Source organism: Saccopteryx leptura, chromosome 9 (genome assembly GCF_036850995.1).
Source record: "Saccopteryx leptura isolate mSacLep1 chromosome 9, mSacLep1_pri_phased_curated, whole genome shotgun sequence".
NCBI classification, from domain to species: Eukaryota; Metazoa; Chordata; class Mammalia; order Chiroptera; family Emballonuridae; genus Saccopteryx; species Saccopteryx leptura.
Genome location: NC_089511.1, coordinates 72,793,318 through 72,821,316, shown reverse-complemented (window position 1 = coordinate 72,821,316; position 27,999 = coordinate 72,793,318). Strand labels below are relative to the sequence as shown.

General features: G+C 52.5%; 1 protein-coding gene across 2 annotated transcripts in view; it reads right to left on the bottom strand.

The window, feature by feature from the left end:
• Positions 1–27,999, bottom strand: part of LOC136381374 (cadherin-23) — a 75,703-nt gene that overhangs the window by 9,698 nt on the left and 38,006 nt on the right. For both annotated transcript variants that reach the window (XM_066350011.1, XM_066350012.1), the window contains exons 5-20: positions 24,836–25,057; positions 24,411–24,530; positions 23,570–23,750; positions 18,045–18,178; positions 17,266–17,475; positions 16,632–16,739; positions 14,410–14,512; positions 12,995–13,120; positions 12,084–12,287; positions 10,140–10,598; positions 6,468–6,584; positions 4,615–4,839; positions 3,718–3,887; positions 3,376–3,513; positions 2,335–2,454; positions 16–193 (exon numbers count right to left, since the gene is read on the bottom strand). In XM_066350011.1, coding sequence (XP_066206108.1) covers positions 16–193; positions 2,335–2,454; positions 3,376–3,513; positions 3,718–3,887; positions 4,615–4,839; positions 6,468–6,584; positions 10,140–10,598; positions 12,084–12,287; positions 12,995–13,120; positions 14,410–14,512; positions 16,632–16,739; positions 17,266–17,475; positions 18,045–18,178; positions 23,570–23,750; positions 24,411–24,530; positions 24,836–25,057 — 2,815 coding nt within the window. The remainder of the gene's footprint in view (positions 1–15; positions 194–2,334; positions 2,455–3,375; positions 3,514–3,717; positions 3,888–4,614; positions 4,840–6,467; positions 6,585–10,139; positions 10,599–12,083; positions 12,288–12,994; positions 13,121–14,409; positions 14,513–16,631; positions 16,740–17,265; positions 17,476–18,044; positions 18,179–23,569; positions 23,751–24,410; positions 24,531–24,835; positions 25,058–27,999) is intronic.

Here is a 27,999-nt window from a genome sequence, read left to right as displayed (position 1 = left end):
GAGCCCGCTACGTACCCTCGCCGGGGCCCTCGAGCGAGTAGGTCACCTCCCCATTGGAGCCCTCATCCTGATCAGTGGCCACCATGGTGATGACTGAGGTGCCTGCTGGTTCATTCTCATAAACGCTCGTGCTGAACTGGGGCTTGGAGAACTGTGGCCGGCAGTCATTGACGTCCAGCACCTGAATCACCACCTGGGAGGTAAGTCGAGGTCAGAGGTCAGGAGCATATCAGGGGCTACTTCAGGTGACCCATCACAGAGGAGCAAGCAGAGGTGGACAGTGCCCACTCTTGGAGTCTGACCTCACACGGAGGCCCCCTGAGCTTCAGTCTCCTTAGCTGTAGTTTGGGAACAATATATCTTCTCTCTCAGGGGTGTGTGAGGCTCACCTGTGATGGCATGTGGCAGTGACTGGCCTGAGGACACTCTCTGCAGCTAGCACTGTGAGTACCTAGTGATCTGTGCCTGGACCCTAAAGCCAGGGCCTCAAACCCGCCTCCTACTTTGTCCTGTGTTCCTCCCCACCACGGCCCCATACATCTCACTCTGATCTCTGGACAAAACGCTGGGTGGCAACTCCTCCACCTCCGAAGGGCCCCTCGTGACTGGGATTTGTATCTGACCTGGGACTTGGCTCTCTCTGCTGACCCCACAGCCCGGGGCAGGTCCTATGGACACACCAGGCCAGAATGCTCCACCCCCACCTGCTGTTGCACTGGCTGCACTCCCACCAGAACTTTTCACAGCCGTGATTTTTTTCCCCTTCTTTTCCAAGTGAGGGGAGGGGAAATAGAGAGAGACAGACTCCTGCATGTGCCCCAACCTGGGATCCACCTGGCGACCCCCATCTGGGGCCGATGCTCTGCCCATCAGGGGTCATGCTTGCAACTGAGCTATTTTTAGCACCTGAGGTAGAGGCTCCATGGAGCCATCCTCAGTACCGGAGGCCAACTTGCTTAAACCATTTGAACCATGGCTGCAGGAGGGGAAGAGAAAGAGAGAGAGAGAAGGGGAAGGAAGAGGGATGGAGAAGCAGATGGTTGCTTCTGCTGTGTTCCTTGACTAGGAATTGAACCCAGGACATCCACACACCAGGCCGACACTCTACCACTGAACCCACCGGCCAGGGACTCACAGCAGTGATTTTAAGAGCCCCTTTCAGTACACATAACACTTTCCAAACCCTGTCCCGCCACCTGACTCACCACTGCCCTGGGAAGGAGGCAACCTTAGTCTTTTGACTCTAAATACTGTGCTTTGCCCCACAGCACATGACTGTGTGGCTGGGACGGACTCAGATGTGTGGGAGCATCCCCAGCCCTTCCCCATCTGCTAAAGAGAATTTGCCCACCCAGGGTCTCCCCTCCTTATCCAGCAGAGCTTTTTTTATATGGCTAGGTTATTGTGGGGAGAACTGGAGAAAGGAATGCAGAAAGACATGACTGGACAAGGCAGAAGGAAGGGGAACAAAGAAAGAGAAAACAGAGCCTGAAGAAGTAGGATTTGGGGTAGAGATCAGGGAGCTTGGAGGGCAGGACACTGGCCAAAACTGTGTGGACGCTAGAACTGGGCTTGTGTATCTAATCCCTCATTAACATTCTTTCAGACTCATAAATACAGATAATTGCTTTATAATTATGTTTGCTTGTTGGACTCTTGTGTTTTTTGCTTGTCTGTTTGTTTATCAAGAGAAGGGGGAGTGGACAGGAAGGGAGAGAGATGAGAAACATCAACTTGTACCTGCAGCACTTCAGTTGTTCACTGATTGCTTCTCATATGCGCCTTGACTGGGGCAGGGTGCTCAAGTTGAGGCTGTGACCCCTTGCTCAAGCCAGCAAACTTGGGGTCAGGCCAGCAACCTTGGGCTTCAAGCCAGCAACGTTTGGGCTCAAGCCAGTGACCCACCACGGTCAAGCTGGTAAGCCCGTGCTCAAGCTGGCAACCTCGGGATTTTGAACCCGGGGAACCTCAGTGTCCCAGGTTGATGCTATATCCACTGTACCACCACTGGTCAGGCTGGACTGTATTTCTTTCAATGGGATACCATTAGGACAGTGGGCCATGTGGAGTCCCAGGCTTTATTTGGCTTACACTGAGGTATATTTAGCTGCTTTTTCAGAGATTTGGCACAAGAGATTCTTGCTAAAGTCCCCTTCTCCCTAAGACATAGCCATTGTGACCCAGCTAAGCTCTTGCCTTTTCTTTCCTGCCACCACGTCTCTGAGGGGACCAGGTGGTCCCGCAGTAGCCATTCTCTAAGTGGTTTTCTTGCTGCCTCCACAACCCCAGGCCCTGGTGTCCCTGGTGTCCCTGGCCGAGGCTAGCCTTCCTCACCTGCACTGAATTTTCTCGACGGTTGCTGGCTATATCCCCAGGGTTGTCTTTGGCTAAGGCAGTCAGGATATAGTGGTCCTTCTTCTCCCGGTCCAGAGAGGACAGCACATAGATGTCACCCTAGTAGGAGAAGGGTGAAGTTAAGTCTTTCATCAGTCCAACAGATATTACTGAGCATCTGCTGTGGGCCTGACCCTGCTCTGGGCTCTGGAGGTACAGCACTGAACAGAAGAGACAACTGTCCCTGGCCCCATGAAGCTCGCATTCTAGTGGCTCTTCTTGCCCTCACCACCCCAATCCACCTGGAGTCGGATAAACAGCCCAGGCTGGAGCTCACTGCCTGGCCAGGTATACGGCAGTATGCCATAAACATCCGCTGTTCAAGTGCCTGGCCAGGAGCATGTCTGATTGTTCTTAACAAGCAGGGAGAACAGAATACTGTCGAGAGGCATAATGCAGGGGTCTGTGGGCAGGGGAGGGAATGGGAGGAAAAGTCCACTTCAGCCCAGCCCCTGGGGAAGGCCCCACCTGACCAACCACCCCAGGCCACAGGGCTCTCTCTGAGACTTAGGGGAGGTGGAGGATGCAGTGAGTGTGGGGCCACCCCAGGCCACAGGGCTCTCTGAGACTTAGGGGAGGTGGAGGATGCAGTGAGTGTGGGGCCACGGGCACAGGAGGTGCTCAGACACTGCTTGCCTCCTGCCTCTCTTTTGACAGTTACAAAAAGTGGCCACATGGACTTGAATCAAATTTTCTAGTCTGCTGGGGACACAGCAGAAGTTTTTGGCCCGCAAAGGACTAATTCCAAAAGACTTGGGCTACTTCCTTCCATGTCTGCTGGGCAGAAAGGCCTCGGCCTGCAGGGTGTCTGGGACTCTGAGAACAGGACTTGCTGACTTGGCTAAAAGCCTCCACAGCTACAGATCTCCAGGGGCAGGACCCAGAAGTGGGGAGATAACTACAATACTTCTGGAGGCTTCCCAGCCTGTGACCCCGAGCCCTTCCCACTCCCCAAACCCATGCCCTCCATTGCCTGCTCACCGTAGTCGGGTTGATGGCAAACTTGCCCTCTCCATCTCCAAGGCTGTACTCAATGAGGGCAAAGTTGCCTGAGTCAGCATCAGTCGCAGTGACCCGCAGGATGACAGTGCCCACAGGCGCGTCCTCAGAGACGGCTTCCTGGAGCCCAGTGGGCGGGGAGAGAGAGGACAGCATCAATGCCCCATCCATGCCCCTGCTCTATAAAATCACTGACACAGAAAAGCCAGGGCATCGAGTTGATCATGGGATGGTCTCTCCCATGAGGCTTAGGGGCCAGCAGGACCAAAGGCCCCAAGGGATGAGCACAGGTCCTGGACCCAACTTGTTGGCCTGGCCACTCACCTGGTAGGAAGGCTGGTCAAATATGGGGTTGTTGTCATTGATGTCCACAATCTCCAGGTAGACAGGGATCTCGGCTGCCCGCGGAGGGGACCCGTTGTCTGAAGCCCTCACAGTGAAGTTGAGCCAGTGTACTTCCTCATAGTCCACCGTCCGGTTGGCAATGACCTTCCCTAAGACACAGAGGTACAAATAGTGCCGTTTTGGCCATTCCTCACTCAGAAAGCACTCCAAATATGAAGAGAAGGATCTAGAACTCTGTGAGGTGGTCCCTTGAAGGAGGACGGACAGGCAGCACTGCCTCAGGGGGCTGAGAACAACTTGCATCCAGCTGTTCTCCTTACTGGAGGGGTGAGAAAGCTTTTCACAAGTCAAACAGATGGATATCAACATGCCAGGACCTCCGCTGAGACGCTCCTCTTGGCCTTTTTGCTTCCTAAGTGGAACTAATATAGTCAGCTCTCCATATCCTCAGTTTCAATCTGCTGTTGGTTGAACCTATGGCTATGCAACTGTGGATATGGGTGGAGGTCCGACTGTGGGACTTGAGCATCTGTCCCATATTTTGGTACCCGTGGGGGATCCTGGAACCAACCCCCCTTTGATACCAAGGGACAACTGCAGTATAAGCTTGGGGGTGGTAATGGTGTGGAATATTCCAGGTTTCCAGCAGACCTCAAAGGAGCCTTCCATTCCAACCTAGGACAAGATACTCTGTCCTCTCCTCTAGTTTGAGTATCTGGGAGTGACTGGAATGTTGGCCATGTTGGCTTTGGCCCGTCCACTGAGAGGCCATAGTGGGGCCGCAGCTGAAGGGTGGGAAGTAGGCCATGGTCACTCTCGGAGGTTAAAGAGGCGCATACACATCCCCAAGACCCCCCTGGCAGATGGCCCACCTACCTGCTGAGGAGTCTTCCAGCTGAACATAGCCCGGGGGCCTGGGGTCCAGCAGGGAGTAGGTGACCAGCCCATTGAGGCCTTTGTCGGGGTCCACGGCTGCTACGGCGATGAGCGTGGTGCCCGGGGTAGCCCCCTCCAAGACCCTCTCTGTGTAGTACGTGATCCCGAAAGGCTTGAACCGGGGCGTGTTGTCGTTGACATCCAGGATATTGACTGTAAGCTTGGCTGGGGGAAGGCAAGGGGTGCAGGGGATGTGGGGGTCACCGATGTGACTGGGCCAGGCCTCTCTAAGTCTCAGCTACGCTTGGAGAGGGTGGCAGCAGCTCAGCACTCCTGGGATTCCTGCTTGACCCAGCCCTTGAGCAGTGGCACATGACCCTTTCCTCTGGTCTCGCTTCTCCTTCTTCCGTAGGGAAAGGAGCTTGGGCTCTACCAGCTGCTGAGTAAACTTGTGCAACCTCTAGTCCTATTGTGCCTTAGTTTCCTAATCTGTCCAATGAGATAGACTAAGATGATTTTTTTTGAGGGGGGGGGGAAGGGAGAGAGATGAGAAGCATCAATTCTTTGTTGCTGCTCCTTAGTCGTTCGTTGATTGCTTCTCATATGTGCCTTGACTGGGGGCTCCAGCCGAGCCAGTGATCATGTACTCAAGTTTGATGAGCCCACACTGAAGCCAGTGACATCGGGATTTCAAACCCTGTACCTCAGTGTCCCACGATGATACTCTATCTCCTCTGTGCCACCACCAGGCAGGCCAACTAAGATGACCTTTAAGACCCTTTTTAGCCTGACCTGTGGTGGCGCAGTGGATAAAGCGTCGACCTGGAATACTGAGGTCGCCGGTTCAAAACCCTGGGCTTGCCTGGTCAAGGCACATATGGGAGTTGATGCTTCCTGCTCCTCCCCCTGTTCTCTCTCTGTCTCTCTCTCTCTCTCTCTCTCTCTCTCTCTCTCTCTCTCCCCTCTCTCTCTAATAAAAATAAATAAATAAAATCTAAAAAAGTAAATAAAAAAATTTAAAAAGACTCTTTTTAGTCAGCCTTCTGTCTCCCATCTGAGTCATCCCCTCTGTATAACCAGTCTGGGCCTTTTGCCCTCTAAGTGTAGAAGATGTAGGAGATGACCAAGTTTGCCTTTCCTCTGGAAAACTTGGTCCTCTGGGCTGTAAAGATAAGCAGACAACATCTGCCAGGCCCATCTCCTTGCCCCAGCAGCTGTTCTTATCTTAAGGCAGAGGCCACTTGAGGCTACCCCATCCCTACAGCCGCCTCCCTGCCCCCCACCTTTCCCACACAAGATCCATGCCTCTAGCAGCCCCTCGCAGCTCACGGCTCTGGCTGCAGGCAAGCTGGCCTGGCGTGCGAAAGGTACGTTCGAGCCCCTCTCTTCTCTGTTGTAGTGCCTGTGCACCCCAATGTGGTGTCTGTGGTTTCAAATCATCTTTCCTTGTGTCTTCCTTCCTTTGGGCTGACCCGGTGGCTTCCTAACAGATCTGAGGTTCCTGTCTCACATCCCCGCCACATGCTGGTTATCAATTCTGCCAACGGATTCCAACCCAAGTCTCTGTAACCCATCTTTTTCTCAGTTTCTGTCCAGCCTCCACCAAGCCTCTTTCCTACTCTGAACCGTGGGGTTCATGAACACACTAAATTCTGGGCTTTGGATCCTCCCCTGCTGAGCTCTGCCTAATAACTGAGAAACAAGGCCACCCTGGCCTTCACTGTAGCTGCTATCCTTCACATCCCTCTGGGTCCTGCTGCTCCCTCCCTGCTGCCAAGCCTGTGCTGTTCCCAGCCTGATTCTTGCTCTCATCAGTCTGAGTAACCAATGGGAGATGCCTGTGGGGAACTTACCATTTGGCACGCTGACAGAGCGCTCTGGTAGGTCGCTGGCATTGTCAATCACTGAGAGAATGACCTCATAGGTGGCAACCAGCTCCCGGTTCAGGGGGGACTTCACCATTACAGACCCTGTAGACCAGATCAGGTCAGGTTCAGCCCAATGGGAACCCCCTAAAACCTGGGCCTCCTAAGGGCATTACTCGCCAGCCTGCCCAGTCCCCACCAAGGGTAATGGTCCCAAAAGACTTGCTGATTTCATCTTTGGTTGGGATGAGACCACAGCCATCTGCAAGTTGGGGCACATCACTCATTACTTACTAGGCAGTGACCTTGGGCAAATTATTTAACTTCTCTGCACCTCTGTTCCCTCATTTGTAAAATTAGGATAATTACAGTACCTACTGCATGGGGCCATTTTGACAATTATAACAATTAAATGAGAGTAAAGGGCTTAGGACAGTGCTTGGCACATAGAGAATGCCATGTAATTGCTTGTTAAGAAAACACTTGTATTCCACAACAATGTGAGTATACTGAACACTACACTCAAAGATGGTTAAGGTGGTCAATTTTGTTATGTGTATTTTGTCACTATTTAAAGAATGCTTGCATTTCATGGAGACCAAGTATAAAGGAAGTTCAAGGCCACTAAGACTGCTGAGGGTTCTCTGGGAGAGACAGTAGTAGAACAGGCTGGATGGGCAGGACCACTCCTTTGTCCATTGAGTCGGCCATGATATGGACTAATGGCGGGAAAAGGGCGTGGCCCTATGTTAGAACTAGCAAGGAGTTGTGTTCTCTCTTACTTGTTGCTTCCCAGAACCCCTGCCTACTCCCAATCATAGAGGAACCCTCCAGAGATTTAGGCTTGGGCTGGACAGATCTAGTTTGGCTGATCTCAGGGCTGCTCTATGGGGACCCCTCTGCTTCCTGCCTGTTGCTGGGTCTGGCAGCTTCTCCTCCCATCTGCCTCACCCTAGGATGAAACCTCCTCTCTCTTTCCAGCTCTTAGGCGCTGAGGTCTCTGGGACTGCCTCCCCCTTAGCAGATCTCCCTGCGGAGCTTCTGTCCTCCTTGGGTCCCCAGCCATGGGGAGGGCACTTACCCTGGGCTGTTGCCTCCTCCTCCTCCTCTTCCTACTCTCGCTCCCCGTCCCCGAGGCTGGGGAGCGAGGATGGGGAGAGGGTGGCTGCATTCAGTCTGCAAAGGCTGGGCCACAGCCTTGGCCAGGCCCCACAGGACGGGAAAGGTGGTAGGGGTGCAGTGGATATGGAGGAAGGCAATGGGGTGAAGCAGAGATGAGGTGGGAAGTGATAGAGAAACAGAGCTCAAACCTGTGGGTCTGCCAGCCGTGAGGAAGAGAGAAGAGGGTTATCGTCAGTTAGTTCAGGGTGCAGGGGATGGAGCGGAGCAGGGCATGGGGGGCGTTGGGGCTCAGAGCTGACCAGGGTGGGAGATTCGGGAGGGAGGTTGTGAGGATAAGAGGCAGAGGAAGGGAGCCAGGGGAGGGAGAGGGAGCCCATCTGGTAGGAAAGGAATTGGGAAGGAAGGTGAGCAAGAAAGGTAGAGAGGGCATGAGGAAGAGGGGGCAGAGAAGACACTGGAAAGAAAAATAGAGAGGAGAGAGTCAGTCAGAGGGAAAGAGACCAGAAAAGGGAAAAGTGGTAGAGGCATCAGCACTGTACAGCATCAAATTGGGCAGGGGTGTGGAGCAGCTCTCCATGGTCCTGACCAACCATTGTGGCTGAAATTTTGCTAACCTGGGACACGGCTTAATTTATCTGATTTCTAGTGCTCATGGTTTTCCTGACTTTCTTTTTTCCCTTAGGCCTCAGATGCAGAATGAGTTAATCAACCTCTTTGGTTCACTGAACACTATGATCTTGGCACTACTCTTGTTTTATGTATGTATCTATTCCCTTTTTAGTACAATACTGCTTACCCCTTCCCTTCACCTCTAGGGCCATCATTGAAATGTATTCAAAATCACATATTGTTTTGTGGGTATTGTCTCTTACATTTATGCAAATGGAATTGTGGTATATATCTATCTATATATATATATATATATATATATATATATATATATATATAGATATATATATATATATATAGATATATATATAGATATATATATAGATATAGATATATAGATATAGATAGATATAGATATATATCCCATCCTATTTCTCTTTTCAGTAAGTTCTTATTTATTTATTTATTTTTGTGACAGAGACAGAAAGAAGGACAGAGAGAGGGACAGACAGGGACAGACAGAAAGGGAGAGAGATGAGAAGCATCAATTCTTCATTGTGGCTCCTTAGTCTCCTTAGTTGTTCACTGATTGCTTTCTCATATGTGCCTTGACTAGGGGGCTGTAGCAGAGTGAGTGACCCCTGCTCAAGCCAGCAACCTTGAACTCAAGCCAGTGACCTTTGGACTCAAGCCAGTGACCATGGGGTCATGTCTATGATCCCATGCTCAAGCCAGCAACCCTGCACTGAAGCTGGTAAGCCTGTGCTCAAGCCAGATAAGCCCATGCTCAAGCCAGTGACCATGGGTCCTCCACGTTTCAGTCCAACCCTCTATCCACTGTGCCAATGCCTGGTCAGGCAGTCAGTTCTTATTTTTAAGGTCTACCTACCTTACTGTGTGTTAGTCTAATCTGTTGCTTCTAACTGATCCCTGGTATCCCATGGTGTGTACCCACAATGCTTTAGTCTTCTATCTCCCAAGGAGGAGTGCCCAGGTAGTTCCAACTCCTACCACCAACACTGTAGTGAACATCCTCAGACAATTCCCTTATTGACCTGATAATTTCCTTGGGAAATTCTACTCAGGAGCAGAATTGCTGGGTCATAAGGTATGAGTGTACTTTGTGCTAAATTGCTGTTGAGTCGGTGGAATTAGTCTGAACTCCTACACTAGTGCATGAGTGTTCCGAGGTCTCTACATTATCACCAATACGCAATATTGTCCAGCATCTTATTATCTGCTAATCACATCTGGAAAACTGATATCTCATTGCTGTTTTACTATGCATTCTCCAAATAACAACAATTTTATGCATTTTGTAATAGCTATGTTAGTTTTCTATTACTCCTTTGGACCTTCAAGTATATGTGGGAAATCCCATGTTCCTTGCCTAACTCCCCAGAGGAGCAAAAGAACTTTTGGAAAAATGGTAAAACCATCAAAATTATAATAAGCTGCATAAGTCATAAAAGATAGGCCACAATTCTTTTTGTTTTGTGATAGTAATATATAAATTTAAATGGCCAATAGAAATATAAAGAAAGTATTTGACTAACTAGTTACTAAAGAAATTCATATTAAAACAAGGTACCATTTTCCTAGAAAATTACAAACATGAAGACTATTTAATGCTGGCAAGAGTGCGGTGAGACGGGCACTCTCATACAACACTATAGACTGAGAGAGTCAGAAAGAGAGGGAGCTGGTCAAGGAAGAAGAGAAAGGAGAGAGGGAAGGAACAAAGGGAAAGATGGAAAGAGAGGAAGGATGAGTAGTCAACAGGGGAGAGAAGAGTAGACAGAGGAGCAGCTGAGAGAAAGGGAGGAGCAGAGAGAGAGAATACAGAAGGGGGGTGAGGAAGAAGGCACAGAGCAGAGGAGGCTGGGGCCGGGAGTCAGGAGCAGGGCGACTGGGGAGCAGGCCCTGTACCTGTGTTGATGTTCACGGCAAAGGCATCTTCCTGGTCGGGCACCAGGCGGTCAGTATCATCCTTGGCCACAATGCCGATGATATGGTACTCCAGCTTTGGGTTGAGGTCACGGTCGATGGCCGTGACATTGGCAATGACAGTGCCTGGCTCGGCTGACTCCAGCACGCTCACCGTCTGGATGGGGTTGATGAACTCTGGGCGGCAGTCATTAACATCATCAATAAGGATAGTGATGATGGCCGTGCCAGAGAGAGGAACAGTGCCCCGGTCAGTGGCCACCACTGTCAGTCTGTAGGATTCCTGCTCCTCCCTGTCGATGGTGACATTGCCAACACGGATGACCCCTGTGGCTGGGTGGATGAGGAAGCGGTCCTGAGCCCCAGCTTCTATTCGGTAGATCAGCTCCCCATTGAGGCCACTGTCCTCATCCGTGGCTGTGACCTGAAGGACCGAGAATCCTGGAGGGCAGGAATGGGGTGTAGCTGAGCACAGTGGTCTCTTCTAAAAACATCACAATGACACACATGTGCTGGTGGTTCACAAGGGCCCCTTCCCACCACAGCATATATCTTTTATATACTTCTCATGTTGGTAATTTTGTAGGAAAACAGTACCTTATTTTACATTCTTTGATTATTTGTGAGATTGAGCAATTTAAAAAAATTAAATGATTATCTTCTCTTCTGCAAATTGTATTCTTTTGTCTTCTGCCCATTTTTCTGTCAATTTATACAAATTATATAATTGTGATAACTTGTGATAAATATAATTTTTTAGTTTGTTGTTTGCCTTTCAATATTGGTTATAATTATTTGATGTAAAGTTTAAATTTATATGTACTAAAATAGAATATTTTTCCTTTTTTAAGTTCTTCTGATTCTTGTATGCTTAGAACCTTCTTATCCTAAAGTCATAAATCCTCACTTAAAGCTTCTTTCTTTTATTTTTTTAATGGTTTTTACTTTTTAATCTTTTCTTTAGAATGTCTTTGGCTTTCATTTTGGTGTCTTACATGGGGTTAGAATCTATACTAAATATTAATAGATGTTTTGTACACTAAATAATTAGTTTTCACTACTGGTTTCATTGTTTCCTTTATCACATTAGTATTATATTCTTTAATTTACTCGTATCTGTCTCTGGGCTACTTTGTTCCATACTCTTGTGCTCATATCACATGGTTTTAAATACTGTAGTTCTATAATATGTTTTAATATCTGGTAAGGCAAATCTGGCTTTACTGATTTTATTTTTTTTTAGGTGAGAGGAGAAGAGATAGTGAGGCAGACTCCTGCATGCACCCTGACTGGGATCCACATGGCAACCCCATCTGGGGCTGATGTTCAAGTACTGAGCTATTTTTAGCACCTGAGGCTGATGCGCTTAGACCAACCAAACTATCCTCAGTGCCCAGCGCCATGCTCAAACAAGTCGAGCCCCTGGCTGCAGGAAGGAAAGAGGGAGAGAAGGGAAGAGGGTTGGGGGAGAAGCAGATGGTCACTTCTCCTGTGTGCCATAATTGGGAATCAATTCGTGGACATCCATATGCTGGGCCAGCGCTCTACCTACTGAACCACGAAATCTGGCTGTATTATGCTTATTTTCCCAAAATGTTCTCATTCTTCCAGATGACTTTCAGAATCAAATATACACACACACCCCTATTTTATTTCATTTCAGTGGGAATCACATTAATCCTTTAAAACCATCTTTTCATCCAGGAACATATGGTAATAATCTTGTTTTGCAGAAAAGACACCGTGAATCAGAGAAGGGAAGTAAGGGGATCTAGATCTCCTGACTCTCTTTCCAGCGCTCTCTCCTCCCATTCTGTTGCTTGTCCTTCTCCCTCTGGATGTAAATTCTGCCCCAACCTGGGAGGCTCCAATCCTCACCAACTACCAACCAGCTCCTGCCTGGGGCCAGGCCTGTGCCCTGCTTACCTGGCGGGCAGTTCTCCAGCAGGTGGATAGTGAGGGCAGCAGGGCTGAAGGTGGGCCAGTTGTCATTGTCATCCAAGATGGTGATGAGCAGGTCAGCTGTGCCGTTGAGCAGCCCAATGTCCTCAGCCAGCAGCAGCAGCTCCAGGACAGGAGGTGAAAAGGCCTCCCGGTCAATGACAACACCTGACCTCACTGTCACCACGCCTGACACCCAGGAGATGCAAAGGAAAAGGGGTACAGTGGGGAAAGAGGGCAAGAGCCAACCAGGAGGGCACATTGAAAGACCCGAGCACAATGTGGGAAGGATGACAGAGGAGCAGAGAAAGAACACATGATTTTCTGCCCCAAAGGCTCAATAGCCGATGCTCAGGGAGGTCCCCTAGGTGCCAATCTCCTGGGACTGTTCCCTCCCCAGGTGCCCTCTGTAGTTCTACAAGTCCTGCCTAGGATTAGTGACCCAAGGTAGAGAACTGACCTGCTCTACTGAGAGAGGCACTAGTATATCCTTCCTTGGTGTCACCTGTCCCCAAATTGGCCTACTGTCTAGGGCCAGACTGATGTGACATGGTTTCTGGGGAGCTTTGGGTTTGGTTTGAGGACAGAGTTTTGGCTGCTTCTGGTTGGGTCTCTGGCCTGGGCACGGGGAAATGAAGGGAGTGGGTTGGAGGGCTCTCTGTCTAGGCTGAGAGTTTATGCACTATCAGCCCCTTGTATTGTCCCCAAGCCTCCCTGGGTCTTCTCACCTGTCCCCCAGGTGGCCTAATCTATCTGAAGTATGGGGGATCTGAGGAATGGGGTCTCCCTAGAGAGTCCAGAGTCAGCACTGAGAAGGAAGGCCCTAGATCTAGCAGTGGGCTCATTCCCAGCCAGCTGGAAGGCCTGGAGCCTGCTGGGGCATGCAGGGGACTCACCCGTACTGTTGTCGATGTCAAAGAGGCCACTCTGGGCCCCTAGCAGCTGGTAGGTCACCACAGCATAGACGTCCAGGTCTGCATCCAGGGCCAGGATGGGCCCGTTGATAACCGTGATGGGTGTCCCTGAGCCAGGGGCAGAGGGGTCACTGCAGGGCCAATGTTGCCCCCCGCCCCCGCCCCCTCCCCCTTCCCGGTGAGCCATGGCTGACGATGGATGAGAGGGAGGGAGGGAGGTGGGGTGGACGGGGTGGGGAGGCCTTGGACCGGGCGCGACAGCCTTGGCAGACTGACGCAGATGCCTGGGGAGCGGCCTTAAAGCCCTGCTGGGGAGAAAACACAACAGTGGTGAGCAAGCCCCTCTGGTCCGCCAGGAGCACGCCTGCCTTCCCAGCAGCCTTTGAGGCTGGCCACTCCCAGGGAGGTCTGGGGGTTCCCTGACACCCTCTCCCTGTGTGTGGGCCCTATCAACATAGGCACACCCGTCCCAGTCTGTCAGCATGTGTGTGTACACATGCTCTATACAGGTGTCTGTACAGGACTAGAAGTCCACGTGCGTGTGCAGGTGTTCATGAGGCCATGAGAGCACTCGCAGTCCCAGATGCCCCTGGTCTGCCCTGTCCGCCTCTGCGGGGTAACACTGTACATGGGGAGCACTGTGCAGGCACCCACATGCCTGTGTGTGTCTGTGCACATGTGGGAGCCTGCACACACACCTTGACATGAACAGGTACTGGCACCTGTATGAGCATCCACACAGGCCAGACTAAGAAATAAATTCGTGTAGAGGGGTACCTGCCAGAGACAAGCAGTTGCTCAGTTCATCCCTTTCTGACTTACAGTCCAAGTCTGAGGGGCTGAGGAGGCTGGAGGAAGAGGGAGGAGACCTCCCTGGGGGACAGTACCAAGGAGGTTCGTCCCTCTGAAGGGAGGTGAGACTGCTCAGTGCATGTGTGGAGGCTAGAGCTGTGGTGGCCTACGTCGGGACCTCTGGCCCCCACCCCTGATTACAAATGCTACTGAAGCTTCCAGGAGCCTCCAGAATATTCTATGCTCCTGGGGTGGTGGGAACATGGAGGGTAGGCTTGCTCCCATTTCACTGCCCCTGTTGGGGGACAGTAGGGCTGCCCTCAGACCATTTTGAGGACCAGTGACCACTTCTAACCAGACCTATGGCCTCTTTGTTGGCCTCTAGGAGGCCTGGCAACCCAGGCCCAACAGCCTCTCGGAGCTGTTCCCCTCCCTCCTGTCCACACCCTTTTGCATCCGCAGCCTCTGTGGTCCACCACGTGGTGCGGCTGCCTCCCTAGCCAGGCCTAATCTGGCCCACTGTAGGCATAAGGTGGGTCCACAGGCATCTGGCACTCGGTGGTGCCTGGTAGCAGCAGGAGTTCCCAGGTGGGCCCAGCACCTACCAGCAGGCGAGTTCTCCATCACCTCTGCCAGGTAGGTGCTCTCAGTAAAGAGGGGGTGGTTGTCATTCTCGTCCGCAAGAAAGATCAGCAGCAAGTCAAAATCCTGGGGGAGGTATAAAGGGAGGGCAGGTTGTAGGCCTTTTTCAAAGTGCTCCAGTAGGAGGATGGCCAAGACTGGGAGGAAGGCAGAGACTGGGAGGAAGGTGGAGACTGGGAGGAGGGCGGAGACTGGGAGGAAGGCGGAGACTGGGAGGAGGGCGGAGACTGGGAGGATGGCCGAGACTGGGAGGAAGGCGGAGACTGGGAGGAGGGCGGAGACTGGGAGGATGGCCGAGACTGGGAGGAGGGCGGAGACTGGGAGGATGGCCGAGACTGGGAGGAAGGCGGAGACTGGGAGGAAGGCGGAGACTGGGAGGAGGGCGGAGACTGGGAGGAGGGCGGAGACTGGGAGGAAGGCGGAGACTGGGAGGAAGGCGGAGACTGGGAGGAGGGCGGAGACTGGGAGGATGGCCAAGACTGGGAGGAAGGCAGAGACTGGGAGGAAGGTGGAGACTGGGAGGAAGGCTGAGGGTAGGTGATTAAAAAGCCCATGTATGGGGTCCAGAGACCTGGGTTCAAACTCCTGCTGTGTAAGCAGCTCACTGTGTGGCCTTAAACACATAATTTCCCCTATCTGGGCCTTAGTCTTCCAATCTGGCAAATGGGGATCTTAGCTCCTTCACAGAAGAATCATGGTAAGAAAGGACTGCAGGCAGGAAGGTAAATGTGGTTTTCAAACTGTCCAGGCCTGTCTGATGCTCCATCACATCAGAGTTCACCCAAACTCCCACCCAGGACTACACTTCATGCTTTTCAGAAGCCAGTCATAGCCTGGCCAGTGGGGGCTGAGAGCCCCAAGGTCAAACACTGGCTTGCATGCAGGCTCATCAGCTTGAGCATGGGGTCACCAGCTTGAGTGTGGGATCACTGACATGATCCCAAGGTCGCTGGCTTAAGCAAGGGGTCACTGGCTTGGCTGGAGCTCCCCTCCCCAGTCAAGGCATGTATGAGAAACTATCAATGAACAATTAAAGTGCTGCAACTACCAGTTGATGCTTCTCATCTCTTTCCCTTCCTCTCTCTTGTTCTCTCTTTTGGAAAAAAAAAAAATACCCCCTCCCCCCCAAAAAACCAGTTGTAGTTCTGATCTCTCAGACCCTTCACTGAAGAGGCAAGGAAACTAAGGCCCAGAGGTGACTATTTAAAACTGCACAGCAAGTTAGCAGCAGAGTAGAAACTGGCCCCAAGCCTTCTGTTTACCACAACTCTATGCTGCTGATTCCCAGGGTGCCCCAGGCCTCCTAGCGCACAGAGGACAGAGACTGTGAGCAGGAGAGCGAAGGGGAATGGGGAAAGGAGAAGGAAAGAGAGGCCACAGAGTGAGAGACCACTGGCTTAGAAACACCTCTAGACTGAGGCCTCCTTGGCCTATACAGATAAGGAAATCGAGGCCCAGAAAGGGTAGCACCCAGGCTGAGCCACGCACCTGGTCAGAGTCAGAGCGGACATAAGCCAGACCCGGTGACTCTTGGTCAGGTCCTACCCGAGACCTCCCGGGCTAGGAAGGGAGGGCTGACCCCTGCCCCCAACAGGGACTGTTTGCTTACAACACCTACCTCCTCTTAGTAAAGAGAAACAACTTCTTTGGCTTTTGAGGGAGAAGCCACCCTTTTGGGAAAAATGTAACCCTTTCAGAAGCTCAAAGTTGTGTTTGTGAGTGTTTGCAGGCCACATGCGGACACAGTGTGGGGCGAGCCCGAGCGTCAGGGGTTGGAGGGGAAAAGATGATAGCCGAGGTCAGTGAGTGTTTGCAGGCCACATGCGGACACAGTGTGGGGCGAGCCCGAGCGTCAGGGGTTGGAGGGGAAAAGATGATAGCCGAGGTCAGTGAGTGTTTGCTCTGTGCCAGGCACGGTGCTGAGGGCCTTACAGGCACTGGCTCCTTCAAGGCCTCTCCACGACTTTGGGTAGGTGTGGTTTTCACTTTGCAGAAGAAAAAATGAATGGAGGCTGAGAGAACTTGACTGGCCCAAGTCACATACCCAGTGACAGGCAGAACCGAGGTCTGAACCCGGCACTGGCTCACTGCAAGGCCTGGGCATCTAACCCCTGGCCAGGCCACCCATGCGTCTCTGGAACTCAGCCCAGCTTTTCCCACCCCACCCTGTGCCCTCCAGCCTCACCCTCCTGGCTATGCGTGGGTTCTCCGGGTTGTCCTTCACGGAAATGGTCAGCCTGTACTCTGGGATCCGCTCCCGGTCCAGGGGTCGGTTCACGGTGACGATCCCTGTCTGGGATATGGAGGGTTGGTGAGCTGGGCAGCGACCTGTTCCCCACTTTAGGCTCTGGGACCACAGATGCCCAACTGCGCAGCCTGCAGCTTCAGAAGTGGCTGTGAGTTCCCTCCCTAAGTCACTAAATATACTGTCTATGAGGCCGAACGGGATGGCCAGGTCAACACCCATGCCCAGCTGCTGCAGTCTCAAGGGCACGAGTTCCCGGAGACCCCGTGGTGCCAGCAGCCAGTAAGACTCCAAGATGTCAACTGAAGACTTCCTGGGGTGTCTTCACAAATCAAGGGGTACTGAGGCTCTGGCCCCAAATCTGCACTTGACAAGACTTGGAGTGACAGGGACCCCAGAGATGGCTCAGCCAGGAATCTAAGATTCCATGCTGCTCACAGACACTCTGAGTCCCAGGGGAAGGAGGAGACCTGAGGTAGGAATGGAACCAGAAAGAGACCAAACAGTGGCATAGAAAAGCCTCTTGGGCAGGCTCCTTTTTTTAGGACAATCCCTGGGGTCAGTCCGGCCCTACCGTGGCGTTGATGGAGAAGGCCCGCTCCCGGTTGCCTGCAGTGATGTTGAAGGTGAGGAGGGCGTTGCACCCACTGTCGGCGTCGCTGGCCAGAATGTGGGCGACGACGCTGGAGACGGGGCTGTGCTCGCTGATGGTGACGTTCATGGGGAGGTTCAGCAGCACGGGGTCATTGTCGTTGATGTCCAGCACCCGAATCCCCACCAACATCTGGGGCGTGTCGGGGAGGAGGAGGAAGAGGTGAAGGAGAGGTCAGGGAGGAAAGGGGACATGGGGGAGACAGAGAAGAGAGAAAAGAAAGAAAAAATGATGGTGAGCCTGGTAGCCAAGGAGGGGTGATGAGTGAGACAGCAAAGGGGTGGGAATCGAGGAAGAAGGTAGCATTGACCCCGGACAAGGCAGAGGAAGAGGAGGAAGAAAACGATATGAAAAAGGCAAAAGAGGAAAATGAGGATGAGCGGGAGGTAGAAAAGGTAAGGAGGCAGAGGGGCACAGAGGGGCTGAGATGGCACTGACGGGGCAGAGGCCCGCTTACAAGGCAGCCTCCCCAGAGAGCTAGCACAGGGGCTCTGCGTGGCCATGGCAACAGGCTCCAGGTCCAGCCTCCCAGGGTGAGCCCCAGGATGCACTCGGAAGTCTGTTAGGGGCCCCGAGGGCCTGGGCTGACTTCAGAGCAGCATGTGGCCTCTCCGGACTTGGGTGGTAGTGTTTACAGGAATGTCTATGGAGGGCTCAAAGGGCAGCAAGGGAGAGCCACTGGAACTAGGCCCCAGACTCACCGTGGAACTGAGAGGGGGCACCCCCCGGTCACGAGCACAGATGGTCAGGTTATAGAAGGCAATGGTTTCCCGGTCCAGCTCCACATCCTTCCGGACCCGCAGCACGCCCTCCACAGGAGAGATCAAAAATTCCCCTGGGTGCCACCCAGGGGAGGCCAGAGTTAGCTGGGAATGGCCGAGAGTGGTGGAGAACCCAGGCCTCTCCCTACTTCCTCTAGCAAGCCTTAGTCGCCAGGGGTGGGGACAGCTGGGGTGTGGGTCCTCTAGTTCCCCCAGCCGCAGATCCTCATGGGACCTCCTGCAAGATCTGGGAAGTGCAGGAGGGGAACAGATAACTGTTGGGTGCAGGTGGGTGTAGCCCACTCAGGCCTTGATGTGCCTGAGATGCCAGGACAGTTTCCTTTCCTGGCTTGTGGGCAGGCTAGGGACAGACCCTGGGTAAGATGGTCACATTGAAAAAGTGGGATTCAGTAAAGTTGCAGGATACAAAAGCAATATACAAAAATCTGTTGCGTTTCTATAAAGTAATGATGAGCTATCAGCATTCACATTTACAATTGCATCAAAAAATAAATAAAATACCTATGAATAAATTTAATCAAGGGAGTGAAAGACTTGTACATTGAAAACTATAAGACATTAATGAAAGAAACTGAAGACACAAATAAATGAAAGGTATTCTGTGCTCTTGGGTGAGCATTCATACTGTTGAAATGTCCAAACTACCCAAAGCAATCTACAAATTCAATGAAATTCTTATCAAAATTCCAATGGCATTTTTTCACAGAAATATAATAGACAATTTAAAAATTTGTGTGGAACAACAAAAGACCCCAAATAGCCAAAGCAATTCTGAGAAAGAAGACCAAAGCTGGAGGCGTCATGTGCCCTGATTTCCAATTACATTACAAAGGCACAGTAATCAAAACAGTATGGTTTTGGCATAAAAACAGACATAGATCAATGGAAGTGAACAGAGAGCCCCAAAATAAACGCACACATATATGGTCAATTAATTTATGATAAAGGGACAAGAATATACAATGAAGAGAGAACAATTGATGGTGCTGGGAAAAAGAATAGCCATATGCACAAGAATGAATCAAAACCACTATCTTGTATTATACACAAAAATTAACTCAAAAGGATCAAAGACTTGAATGTAAGACCTGAAACTATAAAACTCCTAGAAAACATAGGCGGTAAGCTTCTTGACATTGACCTTCACATGCATTTTTGCTTGACACCAAAAACAAAAGCAACAAAAGCAAAAGTAAACAAGCGGGACCACATCAAACTGAACAGCTTCTGCACAGCAAAGGAAGCCACCGTCAAAATGAAAAGGCGACCTACTGAATGGGAGAAAATATTTACAAATCATATATCTGATAAGGGATTAAGATCCAAAATATGAAAAGAACTTATACAACATAATAGCAATAAACAAACAACAAATAAATGAAAATGAAACAGGAGTCCAGAGAGGGATGACAACTTGTCTAAGCTATACCAGCAAGTTAATGACAGACCAGAATTCCAAGCCAGGGCTCTGGGTCTCAGCCCACTGCATCCCATGGGCCTTGTGGTCTTTCCAAACACCACCACTCAAAGTAGAAAAGGTGGGAGGAGCAGGAGGGAGAGGTGAGGAGAGGGAGGGGTGAGGAATGGGAGGGGTGAGACTGGGGGCCGCCTAGAGGAGAAGAGCAGAGGAGCAAGAAGCCGGGGACCAAGTGGGAGCCCAGCTGGATAGAAGAAAGGGGAGGAAAGTTGAGTGAAGAAGGTGGGAAGAGGGTAAGGAAGAGGGGGTTACCTGTATGTACTCCTCCAGGAATTGGGAACAGGGAGAAAAGTACTTCTTTCCCTTTCCCTTTTGACACCAGAGTAGGGCTCAGGAACACACAGCACATGAGGGCACAGCAAAGGCAGAGGCCCAAGCTCTCAACAGTTTTCCCTGCCTGCCCCTCCACACCCTACCTCACCATCCCCTGCCCTACTGCTCCTGTTGCTCTGATTTAAAAACAGCCCCTTCCGGGCTCCCCTGCAGCCGGGATTCCCCACAGCTCTTCCCTCCCAGCAGCCCGCAGACTGCTTCAACTAGGATTTCCTGAGCCTGATGCTCCAAGTTCTCCGAAGAAATGAGGATTCCCTTTCTGGGGTTTCCCAGCCCTGCCTCAGCTGCTTGCCATGTGCAAGCAGATGGCCTCCTGCCCTCTCTCCAAAGTCAGCCACCCTCTTTAAAGAAGGAAAGAAAGAGGTCCTGAAGGCTCAGAGGAGCAGGCCTGAGGCTCTAGGGCTGTGCCCAGCCTAGATAGCTAATCAATCAGCTCAGTGGGGGAAGTGAAGAGGCTATGAGCCCCCAGAGTAAATTACCCTCCTTCGCAGCTCGTCCTGGGCCTGGACTCCCTACCACACCACTCCTGAAGACGTCCTGGGCCTGGACTCCCTACCACACCACTCCTGAAGACGTCCTGGGCCTGGACTCCCTACCACACCACTCCTGAAGACGTCCTGGGCCTGGACTCCCTACCACACCACTCCTGGAGACGGGGTTCAAAGCAGAGGTTTTCCGTCAGTCAGGTAAGTCAGGTACAGGGCTGCACCCTGATTTCACTCTGCACTCTTGGTCGTGTTACCGAGTAGTGCTTTGATGTTCTCATTTGAAAATGGGCTGATAAAGAGGGGCCGGCAGGGTGGTGCTGGGCTGGACAGGCTGTTCCACCCCGTGTGTACTAGATCCATGGCAGCCCCTGGTTTCCTCAGGGGCACTCTGAAAGCGAGCCTCGGCAGCTGTCTCAAGGAACGGGGGCTTTCAGGGAGGAAGGAGGTGTAAGAAAGGGGTCTAAGTGGTGGGTCAGACCGGAAGGAATAGCTGAGAAGGCTGGGTCAGCGGGAAAGGCTCAAGAAGACGAGGCCTGTTTCCCAGCTGTTTCCTCCTACCCTTAGTGGGACTTGCACAAGCTTGTCATCCCTGATGTCTCCCCACCGACAGGGACACCCTCCAGGCTTAGGCTGCCATGGTGGAAGGTGGCCTTGAGGCCGAGTAGCCTGGGGCATGTCCCTTCATCCGTGGTGAGTCGCTAAACCGGCTCTCCACAGCACACAGCTCTGATCGGTGGCATTTGTCAGTTTTTCTAGTTACCAACATGGTGTCACTGAACTGACGGTGGGAAGAGATGTGGGGAGTGGATATCCGACCTGTGAGCCCCACCAGCATACCATTAGGTCACCACTCATCTATTCTGACACAGGGGCAGGGCTGGGTGATCCTGGGCTCTGGGTGTCTGCTTCTCCTTCCTGTGGGGGAGGGGGCCCCAGGCCAGGTCAGCCCGCAGAAAAATCCCAGGCCTCTTTCACTCCTTCTAGGACCTCTCAGTCTCTTAGGATACCCCATGAGACCCCAAATTCCTAAATCTGACGCTGATCACATGTGGATTTAATCCAAGAGGTGTCACTCGTGACTCCAAGGGCCCATGGCACGGAGCAGCCTGCAGAAAGGGCCTTAATGGGAGGCGGCCCAGCTGCCCACCCGGCACCCAGCTCTCAGCCAGGCTTTGGCATCCTCTCTGGAACAGGAGCAGGACCCCATGAAATTAAAAAACATCGTGCTTGTGAAAATAGCAGAGGGGAAAGACCCTTCCTCAGTCCTTGGCCAGAGAGGATTGGGACATGAAAAGGTGGCATGTTACAACAGAGTAACACACCACAAACTCTGCACAGGGGGCTCAAGGTCTGGCTTCAGACAGTGATTGTGTTTCTTTGCTTCTTAGTTGCAAATCTGTCCCAGGCTCTCAGTTCTAGCCTTGGCCCTCCCCACTGTGGGCTTCCCCAGTGTTCTCTCAGGCCGTGGCTGTGAAGATCTCTGTGCTGCCAGTCCTCAGATACTTCTCTCCAGCCCGGACCTCTCTCCTGAACTGGCTTGTACACCCAGCTCCTACCCGACTCCCGCAGCCTCACCTCTCCTTCCCCCACCTCTCTTTCCCCCACCCCTGCTCCCGCCTCAGTCTTCCCATTTGTTAATGACAATGCCCTCTCTCCAGCTGCTCAGGCCAAACCTCGGTGTCATCCTTGACCTCTCTCACATCTAGAGGCGACCACCTCTCACCATCTTTGGTGGTGTCACCACTCTGGTCTAGGCTACTCCATCCCCAGCCTGCGTGGTTGCTATGGCTCCTACCTTATCTCCCCACTCCCTTTCCTTACCTCCTATGTTCTGTTCTGAGCACAAGAGCTGGAATGGTCCCGGTAAAGCCTAAGTCGAACCATGTCCCTCCTCTGCTCAAAGCCCTCCTGTGGTTCCCACATCGCTCGAAGCAGAAGTCAGGTTTTGACAATGGCCTCCAGGCTCAGTAACATCTGGCCCCACTGCCTCCCTGATCTCACCTCTTCCTGCTTGTCCCCTTGCCCGCCTTCGTGTCAGCCACAGGCCTTTTTGCTGGGTTTCTAGGCATGCTCCAGCCTCAGGACCTTGGCAGTGGCTGTTCCCTCTGCCTGGATGCTTTCCCCGGGTGTCCACATGACCCACTCCTCACTTCCTTCAGGTGTTTGCTCAGCTGTCACCTCCTGGGGCGGGTCGTCCTGGAGCGCCCCATCGAACATCACAGGCTTCATTCACCCTGGCACCCCAGCTCCAGCCTTAGCCTTCCCCACAGCACGTGGCCCCCACCAGTATGCTAGGCCTCCGCGTAACCAGTGCTGCTCATTTCCTGCGCCCTCCAGCTAGAAGCCTTGTCTGTAAGGGCAGGGTTTGCATTGTTCTGTTCTGTTCTGTATCTTCTGCACCCGGAGGATGATTGACATATGGTAGGTGCTCAATAACTATCAAAAGATCAGTTAAAAATCAGGATGTTTTACAAAGATTTAAATTTCCACATTTTTCCATTTTCTTTTAAGGCCTAGCATCCAGGTCTTAAACATGGGAAGACATGGCTACAATTGGCAGGAGTTGAGCTGTGGCTGCCACAGCCCCCACTGTGCCTTATTGTCTTGCCTAGACCCCTTCTCTGATGTATATTCCCTGCAGAAGCCCAGTAGGCCTTTGAGTTTGGGAACCCTACTCTACAGAAATGAGTAAAAATGTACTTGAGAAAACTCCCTTTGGCATAAACCCTGCTCTTCAAGCGAGAACAGCCAAGTAGTTGTGGAGGTTGTGGGCAGGTGACGATGAGATGTGTGGGGACACCTGGGGCTGAAGGTCTGGAGCACGGACGCCCGTCCTTCCTCTGCCTCGGAGCCTTTTCTCTGGGTGTGACACAGGGGCATTTTCTACTTGATTCTCAAAGGTGGCTGCGACCCTCCAAGGCTACCAGCTTCTGTTTCCGGTTTCAGAACCGTCTCAGCATATCCATGTGAGAAGATGATTGTCATCATCTTATGGATGGGGAAACTGAGGCCCAGAGAGGGCCAGATCACACAGTGGTGGCCTCACTGCCTTGCGGCCTCCTTTCCCATCTGCTCCTGAGTGCGAGCGAGGGGGTCACACGGCCCTCGGGCGGAGCTGCCCCCACCGCCCAGCTCAGCCCACGTACCCAGAGGGTCTCCATCCACGATGCTGTACTCCACCTGCCCGTTGGGGCCCGAGTCCCGGTCATGGGCCAGGAAGGTCCACACTCTAGGCCCCGGCTGGCCCTCAGTGACATCAAATGGCCCCTCATAGTCTCGGGGGAAGGTGGGGACATTGTCATTGATGTCATTCACGTTCACAAGCACCTGAGAGAGTAGACAAGTTCAGCTGGTGGCATACCTGAGCTGCTTCTGTGCTGGGCCCAGAGTTCCCGTCTGGAAACTGGATCCAATCATCCCGCTGCATGGGGTTGATGCAAGAACCACCAGGTAACAGGTGTGGGAGGGGCCTTTTAAACTATTCATGGGTGAATTATCGTCATTGTTGAAGCCTTTCTTACAGGAATACTCATATTTTTTATAATAATGCTCTGAACTTATACTTATTACTATACCATGGTCATTTTGCATGGTCTCACTTGCTCCTCACACACTCTGCAAGTTTTTATGATCCCCCTTCACAAAGAAAGAAAGTGGAGCTCAGGCTGGTTAAATGACTTGCCCGGAATCACACAGCTAGGAAGTGAAAGATCAACCCCTGCTGGTTTGACCAGAGTTTATGTTTTTCCCCTAAAGGAGAGAAAGGCAGATGTCATCATCTATCTGATAGATGCAACACAGAGAGGTTCATTAACTTCCTTAAAATCACACAGCAAATTTGGGTGAGTTGCTGAGACCAGGACAGGGCTCTTGGGTTTAGGTGCTTCTCCTGGGCAATCTTTCCCTACCCTCTTCCACATTTGAGATTTCTGGGCTCCTTCCTCCCCATACCCCCAAGCTGGGGTCAGGTCCCACCCACCCACTCACCGTGGTGGTGGAGGTGAGGCGGTGGGACAAGACGGGGCACTGGTCTGTGGCTGTGACGATCAGGGTGTAGCGTCCATGGCTGATCTCGTAGTCCAGCTCCTTGGCAGCACTGATGACTCCCTGGGAGATACACAGAAGGAGCAAGGGTGGAGCAATGGGTAGTGGGTCTGGGACACCTTGGGGACCAGCTGCTACATGGGGCACTCTCTGACCCTCCCAGCAGGTAGGTCCTGACATCCTGTCCATGACGAGAAACTCTTGTTGCCACCCCACCCAAGGTTTTCATTCCACCGCCCTGGCTGTTCCCACAGTTTCCTCCCAGACTCCATCTCTGCTCTCCCCCCCCCCCCATGATGTCACTGAGCTCCTCTCCAATCCCCTTGGCCAGATAACCCTCCTCTTAGACCCCGCCATCAGCTGCTGACCGTGTGTCTGTCAATATGGAAAGTGTTGATGATGTTGCCTGCGATGATGGCGTAGGTAACTGTGCCGTTGGGCCCCTCGTCCAGGTCCAGTGCCTGGATGGTGATGAGGCTGGCGTTGACGGTGTCTGGGCCCTCGTCCAGTGAGACCTCGTAATGGGGCTGCTGGAACACGGGTGCATTATCGTTCTCGTCCACGATGGTCACGTACACGTGAGTGGTGGCCTGTGGAGAAGAACGTGGTCAGGTTCCTTGGTCCGCTGGCTGGAGAGGCTGAGGGGGAGCCAGCTGGCTATTCCTCCAGACTGAACTTACTCAGTATGATCCAGCATGGCAAGGGAAAGGGAGCAGGAGGAGAGGGAAGGAAGTCACGGGCTGGCAGAGGAGGCCATCACAGAAGCCCCACCAAAAGCTACCTAGATCACTCGTTAGGTCCAAGACAGCACTTGCAACACCATTTCTATGTCCATTCCCATGGCAGACATCATTAATCAATCATGGCACTGTTGAGGCCAGATGTAGCCTCAGGATTCTCGTTAGCCCAGAGGCCCAGTGATTAAAATTGCCAATACAATGAACCCCAGCAATCACCCCAAGTCCATAGCTTTGCCTGGGCCAGGGCCTTACTGACCCTGGGCCTCTGTCCAGACTACAAAAGGCTAGAGTGTGATGTATTCAACCCAACACAGTATTTAAGCTGCACTCATTGTTCATGTAAATGCAAGAAATACATATTTTCAGCATTTTTAAAAAGGAGGACATTGGATGTGGGGCAATTTCACGGGCAGAATTTGTTGAGCTATGACAAACAAAGCTCACAGAACATGTGTCACTGCGAGAACAATGTCTGCAACATGCTCTCCTGTGATTGGCCATTTTTGGTTGATGCATGAGTCCAGCTGGGCCACATATAACGTTTAGCCAACTAGAACTCAGCGATCAGCACCGCGGAGAAACGGCTGGCAGGGCACTGCACGGCAGAGCGGACACACGGAAGTTAGCCACGTGTCGGTCTTCTCTGTTCCTCACCGCATCTCCCCTCCATTCTCTGCTTCTCCACCTGGAGGATGTCCCCTGGGGACTGCCTCACCTGGGCTCCCTTGTCATCTGGCTTCCAGATGGCTTTGGCCAATGGGAGGTCCTGGCAGAAGACTGGGGAGGGAGGAGAGAGGTGCGTTTCTTCCCTGTGGCCTCCTTTCCTCCCTGTAGCTCTGCCAGTGGCTGTGTGCCTCCTGCTGGTGCTCCCCTTTCACAGCTCCAGCCACCTCACCGCCTCTTGTCCTTTGGATGTGTGAGGGGTCATGGCTTCCTGCAGCTGCTAGTCTTAGGGAGTTTCACCAGCTCTCTGCAAACAGGCCCTCCACTGAAGTATCTTCAGTTGTGCCCTGAGTGTGCCATCTCTTTGGGGCCCAGACCCCGACTGATACAAACCATTCCATAAGCACAAGAGCACCCCCTTGTAGGAAAGGGCCCGATTCTAGCCTCACCCATGCGGGTGGCAGTGCTGAGATTTCCTCGCTTTCCCAGACTCCTGGAAGTGGAGCTAAGGAAGTGGAGCTGCAGGGACTGGGAGTGGGGGTTCTAATGGAGCTGCCCCACGGAGCCTCTTCTCTCTGAGACCAGGCCTGAGCTCGGGGGTAGGGGTGAGGGTGAGGGTGGTAGTGGTGGTGGTGGTGGTATGACTCCTTCAGGCCTCCGGGGTGAGGAGAAAGTTATTGCCTCAAAGACCCTCTCAGCTGAGTCCTTCCTGCCCTGACACTGAGGAAACTGTGCTTGAGGTTTCTGGACCATGCGCACACCTTGGGCAGTGCCTGTGTGTTCTACCCCGCTGCAAACCCAGGAAGGCAGTGGAGGAGGACATCACGCTGGCTCAGGTGCTCTGGCCTCTAGGGGAGGGCTTGGTAGGGCAGTTGGTTCCCTCTCCCTAATCCCAGGCTCTCCTCTCCTACCTTCTAGGCCGTGGGGCAGAGGGAGTCTGGTTTCAAGGGTGGTTTGGGTAAGGCTAGGCCAGGAAAAATGGAGGGTGGGGGGCAGGTGCTCCAGGATCTCACCCTTGCGGACCCCACCTTTGGCAGAGGATGGCCAGGGTGGGGAGAGGGCCTGCCTGACTTCAGCTGGTGCTGCACCGTCTGTGGTGGAAGAGCACATACTGACAGCAGGAAGGGCCCAGACTGTCTCCTGAGTGGGGTCATAAGATCAGGACCATGACCAAGGACCTGGATTATGTCCTGGCAGCGTCTGAGGCTCCCAGCCCAGGGGGATTCCCTCGCTCCAAGGGGCCTGGGTTGGCACAAGGTAGTAAGAGTATTCCTCTGCTGTAGCCTCTCCTGCTCCAGCACTGAGGGCTGAGAGCTCTCACAGAGCTCTGACTTGGGTCAGGGCACCCAGCATTCCTGGCTATCCTTGAGCCCCACAACTATGATTCCCAATGCCGATGGCCTCTGCTGTCACCTGTCATTCAGCCTGGGGGTTGCCTGTGAGTTCCAGACCCCTAATGGGCTGGCAAAGCTCCTAGAAGTTTCAGTCAGGCTGGAGTAAACTAGTGCAATGGCTGTGCCCCTCCTGCCAACCCCTGGTCCCAGTCACTGTCATCTCCGCTCCTCCACTTAGAAAACTACTTACTCCCTTGTTCATCAGTGCGCTCACTCAGACAAGGATGCATCAAACACCTTCTCCATGCCCAGTTTTATGCCAGCGACTCAGGAACATCAAGGAGTGGACCTCGTCCCCAAAAGCTCATGGTTGAGCTCAGAAGGGCAAATGAGCACAGATGATACCAACCTAGGCCTGGTGAGATAGCTGAAGGGGTGTGGATAGAAAGAATGGAGGGAGACCCTCAGGGGAAGTTCAGAGCACTTTGTGAAGGGAAAGGACTTGAGAAGAATTTGGAGAAGAGGGGATAGAGACATCGCTGGTGGTGCCAGCGTGCTGAGTGGGGTGCAAGAGCAGGTTACTGGCGGTGGGGGTGTGACCGAGTATCCTGAAGTGAGGGTGCCCCGGCTCAGGGAGTGAGATGGTGCCAGTGGGAAGGGAAGTTAGGCCTGGGGGGAGAGGAGCACGGATCATTTTCTATCGGACACACTACCAGATGCTATGCACACACATGTGTATGTCCTAGTTTAAGGATGTGTCACACCTGTTGTGTACTCCTGCACCAGTGCCACATC